This window comes from Ambystoma mexicanum, chromosome 14 (assembly GCF_040938575.1).
Source record: "Ambystoma mexicanum isolate Mex_15411 chromosome 14, UKY_AmexF1_1, whole genome shotgun sequence".
NCBI lineage: Eukaryota > Metazoa > Chordata > Amphibia > Caudata > Ambystomatidae > Ambystoma > Ambystoma mexicanum.
In genome coordinates, this window is record NC_090940.1 from 25,866,599 (window position 1) to 25,884,916 (window position 18,318).

At 48.6% G+C, this 18,318-nt stretch overlaps 1 protein-coding gene across 8 annotated transcripts in view; it reads left to right on the plus strand.

Annotated features, from left to right (window-relative positions):
* The window catches only part of RALGAPA1 (Ral GTPase activating protein catalytic subunit alpha 1), a 1,128,412-nt gene that overhangs the window by 893,480 nt on the left and 216,614 nt on the right, over nucleotides 1-18,318 (plus strand). For all 8 annotated transcript variants that reach the window (XM_069638431.1, XM_069638437.1, XM_069638433.1 and 5 more), the window contains one exon: nucleotides 4,724-4,851. In XM_069638431.1, the coding sequence (XP_069494532.1) occupies nucleotides 4,724-4,851 (128 nt within the window). The remainder of the gene's footprint in view (nucleotides 1-4,723; nucleotides 4,852-18,318) is intronic.

Below are 18,318 nucleotides of genomic sequence, written 5' to 3' on the forward strand. Positions count from 1 at the left end.
GCAGCCGTCGGGTAGTCCAGAGGGACACCTGATGGAGCCAATCGGAGGGGTGGGGGGCAGGCAGGGAGGTGGGCTGGAGGAGGGCACCATGAGGAGGCTGCAAGGGGAGGGGGGAGGGAGAAACACAACCATGCGCTCGGAGCGCAATACAAACAAACAATAAAAACACAATTCCTCACTTGAGGCCCAGATGGACCGGTAGGATTTCTATCCTGCAACTGGGCTGCCCGGCGAGCTGCTCTCGACCCCAAAGTTCAGCACAAAGAGTATAGTCAATGACGGTAAGGAGGCAGTGGGGGAATGTCTCCAGTCTGGACTGGATACTGCTGATAGTATCAGTAGATCCATGGCTTCAAGCACGGTACTACGCAGGTTTGCGTGGTTGAGGAAGTCGGGGTTTGCACCGGATGTGCAGAACAGGCTCCTCAACATGCCCTTTGTTGGCTCGAGGCTGTTTGGTAGTAAGGCTGATGAGAGCCTAGAAAAACTACAGACCTCGAAAGCGGCAGTAAAGTCCCTTAGTGCCTCTATGCGACAGCCCCAGAGACCCTATTCGGGCACATCTTCCTGGAGGGGTCGTCCTTTTCGATACTACTCCTCTGTTAGAGGAAGAGGACGGGCCTTTCAAAGGGGCAGAAGAAATGTCACTCCTGGTGGACGAGGAAAGACGACAAAGCCAACTTCAGGAACGGCATCTATGCCCTCAGCCGCCTCCAAATCTCTCTGAGGTCTTATCTTACAAAACACCACTGGGAGGCAGGATCTCTCAGCATCTGAAAGAATGGCGGGGCATTACTTCAGATGCTTGGGCACTGGAAACAGTAGCTCATGGTTACTGCCTTCCTTTCCTAAAAAGACCTCACGATCATCCACCGGGAGCCAGTTCGACCAAGATTCCAGACCCGCTCCTTTGGCAGGAAGTTATAACCCTGCTAGATGAAGGTGCAATAGAACATGTACCTGTAGCGGAGAGGAACAAAGGCTGGTACTCCCCCTACTTTCTCATCTCCAAAAAGGACAGAGGATTGAGACCCATCTTGGACTTGAGAAAATTAAACAAATTCCTCAGGAAGGACAAGTTCAAGATGGTAACCCTTTCTCAGATCCTTCAGGCTCTCCAGCTTCAAGACTGGTTGGTATCATTGGACCTTCAGTATGCTTATTTTCATGTGCCGATCGATCCCAAGCACAGAAAATACCTGAGGTTCTCAGTTGGCGGTTCTCACTTTCAGTTTCGAGTTCTGCCTTTCGGGCTGACCTCCGCTCAGAGGGTTTTCACCAAGTTGATGGCAGTGGTGGCAGCGAGTCTCAGGAGAGGGGGGATTCACGTCTACTCCTATCTGGACGACTGGCTAATAAGGGCCGTTCCCCAGAACAAGCTCAGGAACACCCGTCGATCACCTGCCACTTCCTCCGCAACCTGGGCTTCTCCCTCAATTTCTAGAAGTCCCACATGATACCATCACATAAACTCCAGTTTATCGGAGCAGTCTTGGACACTTCCTCGGGCAAAGCCTCGCCGCCCGAAGTGAGAGCTCTCCACATCCAGCAAATGGTAACAAAATTCCAAAAAGCCCAGCACCTTCCGGCCTTCGATTTCCTGAGGTTGCTTGGCCTCATGGCATCCTGCATTTTTCTGGTGCCAGATTGAGAATGAGATCTCTCCAATGGGTCCTCAGAACTCAGTGGTCCCAGATCTCGGGGAATATGTCAGATCTTCTGCAAGTCCCAGGCGCAGTTGCTCAGGATCTATCATGGTGGGCTTGCAAAGACAACATTCTCAAGGGAGAATCCTTTTGACAACCATGGCCAGAGATAACAGTAGTGACGGACGCCTCACTCACGGGGTGGGGAGCGCACACCAACGATCTGACAATCAGCGGACGTTGGTCTCCATCGGAGTCCAAACTACACATCCTTTTGGAGCTGAGGGCAATCAGGCTGGCTCTGAAGGCCTTCCTGCCCTCCGTACAGGGAAAGAATGTACTGATAATGACGAACAATACAGTGGCCATGTACTACCTCAACAAAAGAGGAGGCGTAGGATCACTACCTCTTTGCAGAGAGGCAATGCAGCTCTGGGCAATATGAGAAGGAATCGCTCTATCAGCAGTTCACCTAGCCGGAGAACAGAACGCGGCGGCGGACGCTCTGAGCAGGCAGAGCACAGTTTCCCACGAGCGGGAGTTAGCTCAGGAAGTCCTTCTGGAGGTCTTCGCCCTTTGGGGAACCCCTCACGTGGATCTGTTCGCAACCTCGGTGAACCGAAAGTGCAATCAGTACTGCTCAAGGGAATTTCCTCCGAGTCCGAGAGGAGCTCTGGGAGACGCGTTCGTAGTGGATTGGGATGTTCCCATGCTGTACATGTTTCCTCCAGTCCCCGTGATTCCTCAAGTAATCAGGTGGTTGAGAAAGTTCAGGAAAACCATGATCTTAATTGACCCGGATTGGGCCAGGAGAATGTGGTACCCGGACCTTCTGGACATGTCCATCTGCCCTCCAGTACGTCTTCCACAAAGAGAGGATCTTCTCTTGCAAGAGGAAGGTCGGGTTCTCCATCCAGAGGTCAACACGCTCAACCTTCATGCATGGTTTCTGAGAGGTTGAGAAATAAGGATTGGGATCTTCCGGATGACGTTATGGAGATTTTGCTTTCGGTCAGAAGGCCAGCAACAAAATCCTTGTACCGGTGCCGTTGGAATAAATTCAGTAACAGGTGCAAAGATAGAGATGTGTACCCTTTTCAATGTGGCACACCAGTGGTGCTGTCTTTTCTGTTACATCTAGCCAATCTGGGGCTCCAGATAGGAACAATCAAAGGATACCTGGCTGCGCTTTCCATTTTTAAGCGTACCTCGGAAGAGGTTTCTTATTTTAAAATACCATTAATAATACAATTCCTGAAAGGATTTACAAATGTATATCCACCAATACCATTCCATGTTCCTACTTGGGATTTGAATCTAGTTCTTAAATTCTTGACATGTATACCATTTGAGCCTCTGCACTCATGCCCATTGAGGGTTCTGACTTTAAAAACTGCCCTTCTTGTGGCATTAACATCAGCCCGCAAGGTTAGTGAACTACAGGCTCTCTCATGTAAACCTCCATATACCACGTTTTATAAGGACAAAGTAATTCTGAAAGTTAAACCATCTTTCTTACCGAAAGTAGTTTCCGACTTCCATTTGTCGCAGAAAATTGTTTTACCAACATTTTATCCTCCTCCTCATTTGGGAAAAGAAGAGGAGAGATTACATAGGCTGGACCCTAAAAGGGCCCTCAGCTTTTACATTTCAAGATTGACAAAATTACGCCAAGACGACCAGCTTTTTGTGGGATAAACAGGTCGTAAATTGGGTTTATCGGTGACCAAACAAACCATATCCCGCTGGATTATTCTTGCTATATTGGAATGCTACAGACTAGCGGGGAAAGACCCACCGGATGGGCTACGTGCTCACTCCACAAGGGGGAATAGCCACTTCTGCGGCTTTGACGAGGGGAGTCCCGGCAAAAGATATCTGCTCAGTTGCAACAAGGGCATCAATACATACTTTTACCAAACATTACTGTTTGGATACCGTATCCTCAAATGAGGCTTTATTTGCCAAGCCAGTACTTCACTCTGTACATGAAAACAAAAACTAGTACTCCCGCCTTCAGATTGATCACTGCTATCGGAGTCCATCACAAGATGAGGAATACGTGGGAGGACACAATCCATTCGAAGAACAAGTTACTTACCAACTGTAACGTTCTTTCGACTGGATGTTCCTCCCACGTATTCGTCGTTGACCCTCCCAACCTACCCCGCAGTATAGTTTATACTTTCTTGCAATTTCCTCTCACGATGGGCCTATCAGTCACAGCATACGCCTATATGTTCCACGAGTATTTCCTCGAAAAAACAGAACTGAAGCCAACGGGCGTGGCTCAAGCCATTTATACCAGCGGTGACGTCGACACGGTACGGAGCCCGTCGAGGGACATTCGACGCCACGACCTCGAGCACAGCGCCCTCTGCCGGAAAAAAAAATTCCGATGCAGCGAAGCTGGCGAAACGAATTATCACAAGATGAGGAATACGTGGGAGGAACATCCAGTCGAAAGAACGTTACAGTTGGTAAGTAACTTGTTCTTCTCTTTACAGGCTGTCATTTTATGACGAAAGTTAAGTCTCTTTATTCCTGATAAACGCAATCTGCCGCTTGACTTTATTTCTTAAATGTCAGGCATCATTCCTCCTTTTTAGCTTCTAAATATGCAGTGTTTCAAATGTATATTTTCTTCCCACGTGCACTGCTGCAGGTTTACATCAGTCAAAGTTCCTTTTCCCAGTTTAGAGTCAGCCTCTCAACCCCCATGTTGCTTCCCATTCATTGGGCATATCCATCAGTTTTCAGCTTCAGGTAGATTCCCCTTCACTTGCACACCTGTCCACTTTAGTGGAGTTGACTAGGCCCATTCCTTTCCATTTCACTAGGCCTTATATCGAACGTCACTGTTTTGTACTGGCTTTTATCTTTCAGTGGATGGCCTCTCATTCTCTGTCACTCTGGGGCTGTCTCTTCACCCCACAGCATGCATGTTTCAACGGATGGCCATCGCGTGCAGTGCGCTCTTCTTGATGTGGGGCATGTATGGATTCATAGGCCTCAGTGGAGGTGCAGGGGGCACGCAGGACACCAACTGCATTGTTTCTTTTCTTCTCTTGCCACAGGTCCCCTTCTTTGGACCACTCTTCGATGGCGCGATTGTGAATGAGAGGATCCTCCCGGGCTTGGTTCGAGCCACAGCAATCAATGCCAGCCGAGCGCTGAAGTCACTGATTCCACTCTACCAGAACTTGTATCCTTTTCAAGTGACCCTTGGTCTGGCAGTGCTCATCCAGAATTTATACGGACTAAAACGGCAGTTCTGTTCTTTAATGGAACAGTTTTCTAAGCAGCGGAAATGTGTGTGTGTGTGTGCGCGCGCATTTGCTAGAATATTCATGTTTGGAGCCTGGGAAGGGTCCACCATTTCCAGGATGCGTATGTTCAGTGCAGAGTACTGGTAAGAATGCCGGCTGTGCAATCCCACCCAGACCCAGAATGTTATGTTCAGTGCAGAGCGCTAGTAAGAGTGCCGGCTGTTCAATTAGCCCCAGATCTCGGCATCTGCAGATGATCTTATCAAGGGCTTTGTGTTCTTTGTTGGGGACATCCAAGTCTTGAAATCTTACGGTAATCAGACCCTGCTCTTCACATCCTTGTATAATAATGTGTACACAAATATAAAATGGCATACACTAGAAATGACACATTTCAGACTGTTCTAAGGGAAAAGAGATTTTTATAAAGATCTTTTCACTTAAAGGCTGATTTAGAAAGACCGCTCTGTGACCGCACAGAGCGTTCTTTCTAAATGAAACTGTCACGCCCATGCCGCACACGAGTCTGCGCAGGGGTTGACAGGCACATCGGGCCCTGCGCAGGACGGTGAGAACGGGTAAGTGTGTGTGTGCATGTGTTGTGTGTATGTATGTGTTTTGGTTTGGGTGGGGGAAGAGGTTAGGGGAAGAGGATGAGGCTGAAATTCCATGGGAGAGGGTGGGGTGGGGGTGGGTGGTGGGGTTGGAACATTTGGGTGCTCTAGGGAGGGTGAAAGTCCCACAATATAAAAAGAAAAAAAAAAGGTCTCGAGAGAAAAAGACCTTTACAATGCTGTTTTTACGATCAAAAGAAAGTCGGGAATTTTAAATCGGGCTTTTTCTCTTGAGACCTTTATAATGTGGTCTAGTCACATAGAACCATTTTTGGCAGAGGAGTGTGACGGAAATAGTCATGTTAGGTAAAAAGAAAATGTGTGCAACTGTTTTGTCCACGTTAATGCTTTAGTGGGATTTTGTGTTCCTATGTTGCAATTATTTTGCAGTGGGTTCAATCCATGGACTCAGATACACATGTAAATCTCCAGAGATTTTGGTGCAACCTACTGATTTGAGTTCTATGGCAGCAGTCTCTGCCTGCGATTCTTAAGCAGGTGATGCAATGAGTGGTGTTTATTTGGGGGAATAGTAACATCTGTTATTTGCAATGATTTGAAGCTCCTGGCTACTACTGCGATCTCGGGAGTGCTACTGTGCAAAGTAGCTTCTAGAATGTAGTGCCTTTTTCGGAATATGGCCTGGGAGCCAGTGAGACTGCTGGTTAGCTTGTGTTTCCTGTGGGAGTTCCCGGTTCCCTTAAAAGCAAGATATAATCCATTGTTCTGACTCTGTGTCAGCTCCTGCCAGCTTCTCGCCAGGTTCTCTGCTAATTGTAATAAAGTATCTGTGGCCATCAAAAGCCCATAATATATTACTGTTGAACTTGTCCTGTAACGATTTATTGAGAAGCCACCCTCAACACGGGGAGTTCCTTCCCTCCCCACTTAAGTGGTTATGCAACAAACTGTTTAACAGATTCTTTTTTTTTTTTTTAGCCCTATCTCAGACACATATCATGCCCCTTGGATCCCTCCCCCTGAGCTAACAATGAGCCAAGAATCGGGCCGTTGTACGGGAAATATATTGGTATTTATTTAAATTAACAGTAATAGAAATTAGCACGAAAAGGTCAAAACACCACCTTATCAGTGGCACAACACAATCAACTTCTCTTGGCATAAATAAATCACAAAAAGTGAGTTAAAAAGAACACAGACATAATTCTTACTTTCTGCAAGTTTCACTGCACAAAATAATTACACTGATCAATAACAAAGGCACTTATGTAATGTTGTGCAATTTTGGTTTTCCTGCAGGCTTAAAAGGGTAGCAGTAGGATTACAAGATTGGTGAAAATACATATGTTAATTATAATTTTGACCACACTTTTGGTTTAAAATAAACACAGGGTGATTTATCGCTTTGTTTTTCAGACCCATCACCACCTCCCTCACCCCCTTACCCCTTTTGCTTTGGTCTAGGTTGGAAAGTCAGACAGAAAAATTGGAATGCTTTGGGGAATTTTGGATTTCAGACCCCACTCCACTGCAAGGCCTGTGTTGGGGAAGCTGGATAAAAAGGTTGGACTAATTTAAGAACAAAGACACCCCTCTTCTTTAAATAAATTGGGGTAAGCTGGACAACAGGGATTACCCAATTAAATTATAGGCTATAGTTTTCAGCGCACACTGGGAAGTGAGCTTTAATTTCGAATTCTAACAAAATTCACCCCGTAATGTCCTGCCAAATGGGGAATTAATGACATTAATATTTTTGGTTACATAGAAGGATCTACAGTTTTGCCCTCCCCCCGCCCACTATAAAGGGAAAGGATTCAAGGCAAGCAGACTCCCCACAGTTTGGTTTCCTAGGGCTCAGTTCTACTTACATAACAAGCCTCTGTTTAAGGTTCAGGAAAGCCAGCTGCATGAGGACCCTCTGGAAAGATAGGGCAGTGGTCTGGTCACTCCACTCTCAAAGATGGCCCCCCCTCTCCACCATAGGACCCAGTCAGCTTTGAGGCCTTCCTAGAGATGGACGGCTCCACCCAGATGCACTCTCAGCAATCACCTCTGGTGTCTCCTTACAGCTGTCAGATGGTACGTTTCAGCAGCATTCCTGATGGTCTGTCTCTTTTCTCTGTCCTCCTGTCTTTCTCCTTTTTCTCTGTCTCTCTATCCTAGTGCTGTCCCCCTTATATAGCAGCAATGACACCACCAGTTCTACAATCTAGGGGAGGTACCCTGCCATAATTATTGCCACTAGGACTGAACAGTTACCCTCCTCTCCTCCTAAACCTAGCCTCCAAGTCGGGATTGGTTTAGTGGTCTGGAGACACATATGGCCATTCCCATTATTCGTCATCATTTGTTCTCCTTTCAACTTTTTGGCAAAAACGAGTTATGTATCACAACTTCTTAATTTTACTAACAACTGCCAGACTAAACATACTTTCTGTCTCCGCTGATCATGGGGAATTAGATAAGCCGACCACCAAATCTGTATCATGTAGCACCTTTCTGCCTTTTCCATAAAAAGCACAACAGTTATGAATATGTAAGTTATTAAGCATATCCCTAATTTCAATTTCCACCCGCTCACCAACTCTCACATTTGGAACATGTTCAGATCAGCCAGAAACCTAGTTTAACTGGTCCTTATGATTCCCAGAGTCACAGGAAGATGAATTTTATATCGCCAAAATTGCCTGGAAATTACATATAAAATGGTAAATGGATGAAATCCATCCGCCTAATGATGGCTGAGAAAAAGGCCTAAATGATAATAGTCTTTTTAAATAAATTGGGAATCTTTATGTGGGACAAATGGTCCTGCCTTCCGCCCATTTGTTTTCCCTGGGTCAGCCTGTGCCTTTATCATTCTCCTTTGTGTTGGAAGCTTGCTCTTTGAATTAAGTGCACCCATTTGCACACACATTAGCCGTGCTCCAACCAAGGATGACTTTTCTTTGCAGTCCATGCTTTCAGAGCCAGCAGGTCTGGAGAACACTGAATTTCGATGCCTTTAGCAGGACATTTCTATTGCGGTTGGTCTATAGATCGGAGATGTGACATCAAGACTGGAAGTTGGAGGTCTCCTTGTGAAGTTTTGCTCACAGCCAAAAGAAGGGTCTTCCTTGGGCTGACATTTCTTTTCATGAAGACAAAGTGGATCTACAAATGTCACTGGAGTTGTGTGGGTGAAACATAATTTCTGAGGCTTGTGGAATCTGCTTAGATCACATGCTGTGCATAGGCCGACATCTAGTGGAAGCTGCAGAGTATTACAGTTTGTTTTTCAAAACTCGAAAATGGGCGTCGACACAGGGCGTGCCAGTAATACTATCCCTAGTGTGACGTCCACTGTACCCATGATCCCTCACGTGTGTAGGACCCTCAGATTGTTTTTTTCCGCCATACCGGTCAGAAGCATTTCGCAGAGTTCCCTGGCCTTAGCCATACTTTTGCAAAATATCGTTATTTCTGATGTTTGTTAATCTGCTTAGAATCACATGCTGTGCAAGTCCGACATCCAGTGGTCACTGCGGAGTATTGCATTTTGTTTTTCGTAGTCGAAAAGGGGACGTCGACAAGGCGTGTCTGTAACACTATCCCTATAGTGACGTGCGTTGTACCCACAATCCCTCACGCGTCGATGTCCCTCAGATTGTTTTTTTCCGCCCAGCTTATGGTCGCCTTACGCGGAGCTCCTAGAGAGACATTGCTAAACAATTACTACGGACCTCGGTCCTTAATATATACTTATTGTTAAAGATCCCTCCCCTCGACGTTAGCTGTGAAGCTGTTTCTCCGCCGAACAAGTTTTCGACGGAGGAGAAGAGACGGAGGAGATCCTTCGGCGCTGCCGAACACGTGGCCAGGCCTCGCCGGCCAACATACAGTAGGGAGAGTGGGGGTTTCGAACTTCTACCTTCTCGTCGAGAATGTCTTTCTTTCTCCCCTATCTTTCCCTTGGGGTTGTTATCACCAGTTTTTATTGCCTCAGCTATGGAGAGGACACCTTTTAAGTTTTGCCCACGCTGTAGGGTCAAATACACTTGGAAGGACAAACACAAGCTCTGTAATCGTTGCTTGCCCCTCGATCATAAAGAGGACAGCTGCGCGGCCTGTAAGCTCTTGAAACCAAGAACTCTTAAAGAACGGAAAGTTAAGAGGTGGGCGGACTACGCGATGTCGAAGTCAGTTTCCTCACCCGCCGCCGCTGTTACAGAAAGTGACGAGGAGGGTGATAACTCGACGTCCGTTACGGAAGTCATTAACCCCCAGAAGGAGCGCTCGCGCTCCTCGACGTCCGTCCCCGGCCCCGACGGGCTCGGCTCACGCCCTGCTTATGGGGATGAACACCCCGGCGACAAGGACGCACACAGACCCCATAGGCCTAAGCACACAACCCACGGCTCTTCTTCGTCCAGGACGAAGGATCCACCAGCGCCGAAGGGGACGCAGGGCACTCCGGCGTCGACCTCAGACTGCAAGGGTCTCAAGCCCCACCCGCAAACGCAGCCGCGACCAGCGATTGGGCTTTTATCTAATACGGGCGCTACCCCAAAAACATCTGACGAAACGCTCCATAGAGCGGCCGTCGAAAAACAACGCGCAACGCAGGCAACGCCGACTCCAGAACCTTCGACTGACGAACTCGTCGTCGAGAGTCTGGCGAGAATCGTTTCCGAGGACAAACGTAAGCGGACGACGAAACAGACGTCGAATACCGCACCCAAGGATATAGAAACGCCGAAAAAGCACAAGAGTAGCCAGGAACTGCCCCATCCATCTAAAGGCACTTCTGAACTACCGGAGGGCTTTTCTGAGGGCAACGGAAACCTTTTGTCGACATTGTGGGAGCGTTCGAAGCGTTTTGAAGGTGAAAACACTGATTTCCCCCCTCTAGACTATTCAGGGGTTCCCCATGAGACCCTGGAAAGACTCCATTCTTGTATGGAAAAGATGGAGAGGTTTTTGGGTAGCCAAAACCCACCCACACCCGAAAGACCAAGAGAATGGACCCAGGATGACCCTAGGGTCAAGATTCCTAGGCTGTTTACCCCTTCTACAGATGCATATGACCTCACTGAAGAGGAGCAATACCTCCAGGAAGATGAGGAGTGTTTAGGTGGAGAGGAAGAACTTGAGGAGGAGAGGTTTGAGGAAGACCCTTACACTAGCGCAGGAGCTTTTGAAGAAGATACAGCTACCTCACAGCCCTGGCACTCCCCATCAGTGCAGCCTTGGCAATCCCCATCAGTGCACTCAGACCCTGATGTCTTTCATCCTTCTCCTCCCAAGGACTCACCTATTGGGAACACCTCCCCCATAGATGACCAGCCTTCACTTAATGCACTATTGCGCAAGGCAGCAGCGCATTTTGAAATAGACACAGGGGAGACCCTTCCGGACATAGACTTTGTAGAAAAGGTTATTAAAGAAAAAGCCCCGGTCAGCCAGTCCATTCCGCTCCTGGCTTCTATAAAGAGAAGAATAACTCCTTCCCTTTCCAATCCGTCCTTAGTCGGAGGGGTCAACCCTCGGATAGAAAAGCTCTTCAGCCCTTCGTCTTCTGACCCTTTGTACATCAGGGGACATTCTATTCCGGACTCTCTGGTAGTGACTAACACAAGAAAGAGAGCGGGGGTACCACTATCTACTAGTGAGGCACCACCTGACAAAGAGGGCAAGAAGCTCTATGCACTTGGGAAGAGAATCACGACATCCGCCGCCTTCTCAACCAGGATCGCGAATAACAATTCCCTACTAGCTAGCTACGCAGATGCACAGTGGAGCAAGCTGCGCAGCGAAGCAGAGGACGCACTAGAACCCCTGCGTTCACGCCTGTTGGCTACTATATCAGAGGGAACTCTTGTAAACCAGGGCATCGTAAAGAACTCCTTAGATGCCGCAGAGACAGCTGGCCGCTCCCTGGTTCAGGGAATACTTCTCAAACGCCATGTCTGGCTGCGCAATTCGGGATTTAAGCCAGAAACCCAGGCTTCCCTAATAAATAAGCCCATAGAGCAAACACATCTGTTTGGGAAAGCAGTTGATGAGGCCCTAGAACATGCGAAGGAGGAGTTTGATACCATCAAGACTCTTGACCAAATTTCTAGGCCACCTAACAGACGCAGCTATGGCAATAGACGCTCCTTTCGTGGCCAACGCCAGCAGCAAAGCCAACAACAATTTTACTCTGCTACCAACTGGCCCTCTAACCAAAGCACCCAGTTCAGTCAAAGAGGCCAACGTCGTGGCAAAGGAAGAGGGCGCGGCTCCAGTCCAAAAGGCCCCACGCCCAATACCAACAAATGACCCAAAGATTCGGGTCCCCTCCCATGCATCACCGGTCGGGGGCCGGCTAACATCGTTCCTTTCAGCATGGGAGGGAATAACATCAGACCGCTGGGTATTATCCACCATAGCCCACGGATACTGCATCGAATTCAACGGTTCCCCGAAATACAGACCCCCAAGGAACCGACGCATGACACCGGAACACCTCACTATTCTTCTTCAAGAAGTAGAAGAGCTACTGAAAAAAGAAGCTATAGAGGCTGTCCCCCTATCTCAGGTAACAGAAGGTATTTATTCAGTGTACTTCCTTGTACCCAAAAAGGACTTAACCATGCGCCCTGTATTAGATCTGCGCCCAGCGAACAACTTTGTCAAACCCCAAAAGTTTCGTATGGTGACCTTGCAGGAAGTAATCCCACTGTTATCACAGGGGGATTACATGACAACACTAGACATGAAAGATGCATACTTTCATATTTTAATGTTGCCAGCGCACAGAAAATACCTCAGGTTCAAGATAGAGAACAAACACTATCAGTTCAGAGTACTACCCTTCGGGATAGCATCTGCACCAAGGGTATTTACGAAAGTACTGGCAGTGGCAGCGGCCCACCTGCTCAGATTATCCATCCTGGTTTACCCGTACCTCGACGACTGGCTCATAACAGGGGATTCTTACGAAACATGCTTCTCCAATACCCAAAGGACCGTAGACCTTTTGTCCCAACTGGGCTTCTCCATCAACGAAAAGAAGTCCAGCTTAGACCCCAGCCAAATCAAACAATTCCTAGGGGCTCTAATTCGAACAAAGGACAGCCTCGTCTTCCCCTCCAACGAGAGGGTCCAAAACATGCTGTTTCAGATCCCCCAATATGTGGCAGGTCGAGAGTTGACGGTACGCAAAGCAATGCGCTTGCTAGGGATGATGGCGTCATGTATTTATTTGGTACCTCACGCGCGCCTGCGCATGCGCCCAATGCAAGAGTGGCTCTACAGCCAGTGGTGTCAGGCCAGCGGACAATGGGACGATCTGGTGGTGCTCTCGCAGGCCTTGGTTCTCTCGCTACGGTGGTGGACAAAGGAAAACCTGTTATTAGGGAAAACTTTTGCCACGCCCGCAGTGGAAGCCACTCTAACCACAGACGCATCCCTTACAGGATGGGGGGCTCACCTATCCCATCAGACTGCTCACGGAGTGTGGACTCCGAGCTTAGCATCCACGCATATAAACCTGCTGGAACTATTAGCAGTGTTCAAAGCACTGAAAACCTTTCAGGAACACTTACAAGGAAAGACAGTGATGGTCCTCACAGACAGCACCACAGCCATGCACTATCTCAACAAGCAAGGGGGCACTCACTCTCCAGGACTGTCCAAGCTGTCCCAGAATATATGGAAGTGGGCTCTCAAACACAACATGTTCCTACTATCACAACATGTACCAGGGGAACTCAATCTGCTAGCAGACAAACTCAGCAGAGACTTCCCCCTACCCAAAGAGTACGAATGGCAATTACACGATAACATCGTTTTAGACGTCTTCACGCAATGGGGTTTCCCGGAAATAGACCTGTTCGCAACCCTGGAGAACTCACAATGCCAAAGTTACGCTTCCAGGTACCCCCAGAACCAGTCCAAGGGGAACGGTCTGTTGATTCAATGGTCAGGGAAATTTGTTTACGCCTTTCCCCCGACTCCCCTCCTCAACAAAGTGGTGCACAAGATGCACCAAGAGCAGGTTACCATGATACTAGTAGCCCCAATGTGGGCCCGGCAGCCATGGTTCGCTCACTTGATGGAGATGTCCCTATCTCCCCCAATGAAACTTCCCTGCCCGTACAACATGCTGTCACAAGACAAGGGCAGGACACTGCATCCATGCCCTCAGACCATGAATTTAGCAGCCTGGCTCCTGAGATCATAGAATTTGGACATTTACATCTCCCTCAGAGATGTATGGACATCCTCAGGGAAGCCACAAAACCTAATACTCGCCACTGCTATTCTAGCAAGTGGAAAAGATTTGTCATCTGGTGTAGAAGTAAGAACATCAACCCGGTTGACTGCTCTGCCACTAACATTATTCTGTACTTGACCCATTTACTGGATTCAGGTCTAGTGTTTAATTCCATTAAAGTCCACCTAGCGGCACTTTCTGCATACACCACTTCCCAACTTAAAGTGTCGTGGTGGAAGATACCAGTTATCAAGGCCTTTATGGAAGGAGTAAAGAGAATACACCCCCCGATAGCTAACCCAGCTCCCGGATGGGACTTAAACGTGGTACTTTCTAGACTCATGGGCACTCCTTTCGAACCCATGCACAAGGCAACTCTTAAATACCTCACTCTTAAGACTGCTTTCCTAATAGCTATCACCTCCATTAGGAGGGTAAGTGAACTACAGGCTCTTTCTGTACTAGACCCCTTCGTATCAGTTCACAAGGATAAGGGGGTTCTTCGCACACACCCAAGGTTTGCACCAAAATTCATCTCGAAATTTCATGTAAACCAATCTATAGAACTACCAACGTTCTTTCAAAACCCTTCCAGCTTGGGAGAAAAAGTCTGCATACACTAGATGTACGCAGAGCTGTCATGTTCTACATGGAAAGAACCAGATCACTGAGAAAGACTAATCAGTTCTTTGTCTCGGTGGCAGCAGGAAGAGAAGGAGATGCAGTCTCTAAGTCCACTATATCTAGATGGATTGTACAATGCATCGCTCTCTGTTACACTCTTGCTAAGAGAGAACTACCCTTCAAGCCAAGAGCACATTCCACTCGAGGCACTGGGGCTTCCATAGCATTCATTGCAAATGTTCCCCTTGAGTCCATCTGCAAAGCGGCTACCTGGAGTTCTGTGTACACCTTTACAAAACACTACTGTCTAGATGCACACTCTAGATCTGACTCCCAGGTGGGACAGGCAGTATTAAGACATCTTTTCTCTACTGTTCCTTCTCATAACCCACCGCCAACTCCGGGTACTGCTCGCTAGTCTATGCACAGCATGTGATTCTAAGCAGATTAACAAACATCAGAAGACCATGCATTACTTACCGTAAAAGCATTTCTGATGGTTGTATCTGCTTAGATTCACATGCGCCCGCCCTTCCTCCCCGCTCGGATGGAAGGAACATAGACATCCTCTACTATATTTCTCTCTTTTCTGTACTCACTCACGTCTAGAAGGCTCCCTCCGGGCAGAAAAATACAGAGGGACCTCGACGCGTGAGGGATTGTGGGTACAACGCACGTCACTATAGGGATAGTGTTACAGACACGCCTTGTCGACGTCCCCTTTTCGACTACGAAAAACAAAATGCAATACTCTGCAGTGACCACTGGATGTCGGACCTATGCACAGCATGTGAATCTAAGCAGATACAACCATCAGAAATGCTTTTACGGTAAGTAATGCATTGTCATTTTCCCCATTCTCCACCCCAACGTTGAGCCACCGAACTTCCACACTCGACGCCGGCCCGGAGAAGAAATCGACCGTCGAGAGCTGCACAACGGATTTGGGCCTCGGAAGGCCTCTGGCCTCGGCACGGGCCTCGGAAGGCCTCTGGCCTCGGCCCTGCAAGTAGGGAGAGTGGGGGGTGGACATACTCTACACTCTTTTGTATATAGGTACATTCTTATATATTCCTACACTTATTCGCCCACTGCCACAAGGTGCGTATGGAGGGTACCCCTTTCCAATTCTGCCCCAAGTGCAACCGCAAGTACCCTTGGGTTGACAGACACGCCACGTGCAATCTCTGCTTGCCGAGGGACCACCCCGAGGCGAACTGCAGAGCGTGTAGTAGGTTTAAACCGAAAACACTTTGCGTTGGGCCCACCACGCCAGGCGTCAGGAGGCCATGGCAGCGGAGGGCGCCTTCAGCGATGGCAGCGACACCGTGCTTTCGGACGGCGAGGGCAACGTTGCATCAAGAGACAGCCAAGCGCAAGTCCCCGACCTCGGAAAGTCGTCCGGCAGGGCGGCTATGGGGAAGACCCCCGGCGACACAAGCGCTACCCACAGCACTTCCACAGAGCACATGAAGTCCAACCGAGACTCAACGCACACGTCGAGTTCTCGGAAAGAGGCACATAGAGAACTGTCCGAATCGGTGTCCTCTTGGCGTTCTAGATCGCCGCATGACTCCAGGCAATCATCCACTGTTGCCAAGAGTGCCTCGCTCCCCAAGGTAACGGAAGTTCGATCGTCAGAAGACAAAGCCGACTTCCATCCCCAGACCGCACTCCAGGAGTTGGTGCCCGCAGACCGCGTAACGGCGGCTGTCGAGTCCCTACCTCCAAGTTCGAAAGATAGGGACACTACCCCCGAACCTAGACGCCAGGCGTCGGAAGGCTCCGTAGGGGCGAAAAAGCAGGGAAAACACTCTTCCACCCACGGGGAGGGGGGAAAACAACAAAGGAAGCAGTCTCAGCCTCCTTCCACACCTCTAAAACTTTCCACTCCACATAAACAGACAGACAAGTCTTCTGTTATCCCAAAGACCCCTGCTAAAACCAGTAAGTCTAGTCAGGATAAGGCAGAGAAAGTTCCAGAAAGGGTAATTCCTAGTTCTAGAGAATGTGCTAGTGATGACATAAACATGGTTATGCAGATTTTTACGCAAAAAACCCTGAAAACTTTCTCTCTTATACTCCCGACGGGTCAGCACCCTCAGGCTCTAAGGATCCAATACCTCCAAGTAAGAAGTCCCGGTTTGAAGCCCCAACACGGTCTTCGGACCCCTTCTATATACAGCCCTACTCTCAATATCAAGGGGATACATCCTTTTGTGAGGATCCAGATTTGGGCATGTTGTAAGAGCAAACTGGTATGGGCTACTATGGGGATGATGAGGACCAAGAAGAGGAGGAGGAAGACCCTGAAACCTACAGAGTAGATTCCCCGGTAGAGAAAGAACCCGCGGTTACCGACTCCCCTTTCAACAATCAACCTCTCCTGAATGAAGTTCTGTGCCGAGCCGCAGAACACTTCCACATTCACACCCAGGGTGCTCAAGAAGAGAGGGACTTCGCCGAGGAGTTAATAGGAGAAAGGAGACCTGTTGCGCAGGCCATCCTTATCCTTAAGTCTATTCAGAGAAGAATAGACCCTTCTCTTGTAAATCCCAACCTGTGGTGTTGGCCTAAGGAGAAGTGCTTCTTAATTGAAAACGAGCGTTTTTTTCAACGGATTCCATCTCGGCATTGCGAGCTGTCAAGGGGCTCTTGCCGACCATAGCTCACTTCCTGGAGGAGGCGGAGCTAGCCGAAGCATGTGACAAATCACGTGATACATCTCTCCTTAATAACGCAGAGTGAACCGCCCGAGGGGCGAGTGGTGTTGGCCTAAGGAGAAGTGCTTCTTAATTGAAAACAATCGTTTTTTTCAGCGGTTCCATCTCGGCATTGCGAGCTGTCAAGGGGCTCTTGCCGACCATAGCTCGCTTCCTGGAGGAGGCAGAGCTAGCCGAAGCACGTGACAAATCACGTGATACATCTCTCCTTCATAACGCAGAGTGAACCACCCTTGCGGCGTTAAGCCCATCGGGGTCAAGGCCACACTGGCTGTTGTGCGGCTGTTTGGCGCGGTGGGGTCGCAGCAATAAATCAGAAATTGCAGTGTGTGGACTCTGCGGGATCAGCGGACCAGCAGCCATACCCAAGCAGGAAAGAACAACTAGACGTTGGAATAGTGTTTATAAATTAAAAATAAAGCCATAGATTACAGCTGATTGAGTATAACGGAAAGCCATCAGAAGTGAGTTGACATTACAAAAGAAACTTAGACTGCGGAATCCCGTTTAAAATCGGTGAAAAGTGTAGCGAGGGGGGACTGCGGGAATCTGTCCTTTGACCCCCTCACTACAAATAAAAGGGTTTTCGAATACATCGAAGACAAGGGAAAACACTATACCATTAGACATTGTACTCTCCTTTTCAATCGAGAAACGTGGTGCGGAACAAAGCGAGTTGTACAGAATTTGCACCCAAGGTACGGTGTGTACCGCATATCAGGAAGAGAACAGTGTGGGGGGACTGCGGGAGTCTTTCCTTTGACCCCCACAAGCTCAAAGAAACATCAACCTGCCCCCTCCCAATATCTCGACACTGGCCTACCTTGTAGCGAGGCTGCCGAGTCCATCTGCGGCACGGGCGTGCCGACGGGGAGAGAGAACGCCTGCGTAGAGCGAGAGACGGGGAGCACAGGCGGTACCGGTTACACGCGTGCAGTGTGTGCCGAGCGCGGAGCAACATCTGACGGAAAGAAAGCGGAGGGGGAAAGGGACGAGGGAGTGAGAAGATCAAGGCTGCCCGTGGAAGAACAGGGTGAAGCATTGGAAATGACGGCCGGAGCGGAAGAAGCCAATGCATCATTAACCCTGCAAATACCAAGAAGAAACACAAGACAAACATCTAAACTAATGTTAGGAAATGCAAAGAAACAATATGAAAGTCATAACAGTGCTATGGAAAAGGGATACAATCTGAGCCAGGCGGAAATACTGGATTGTACACCCCTTAAAGAGAAA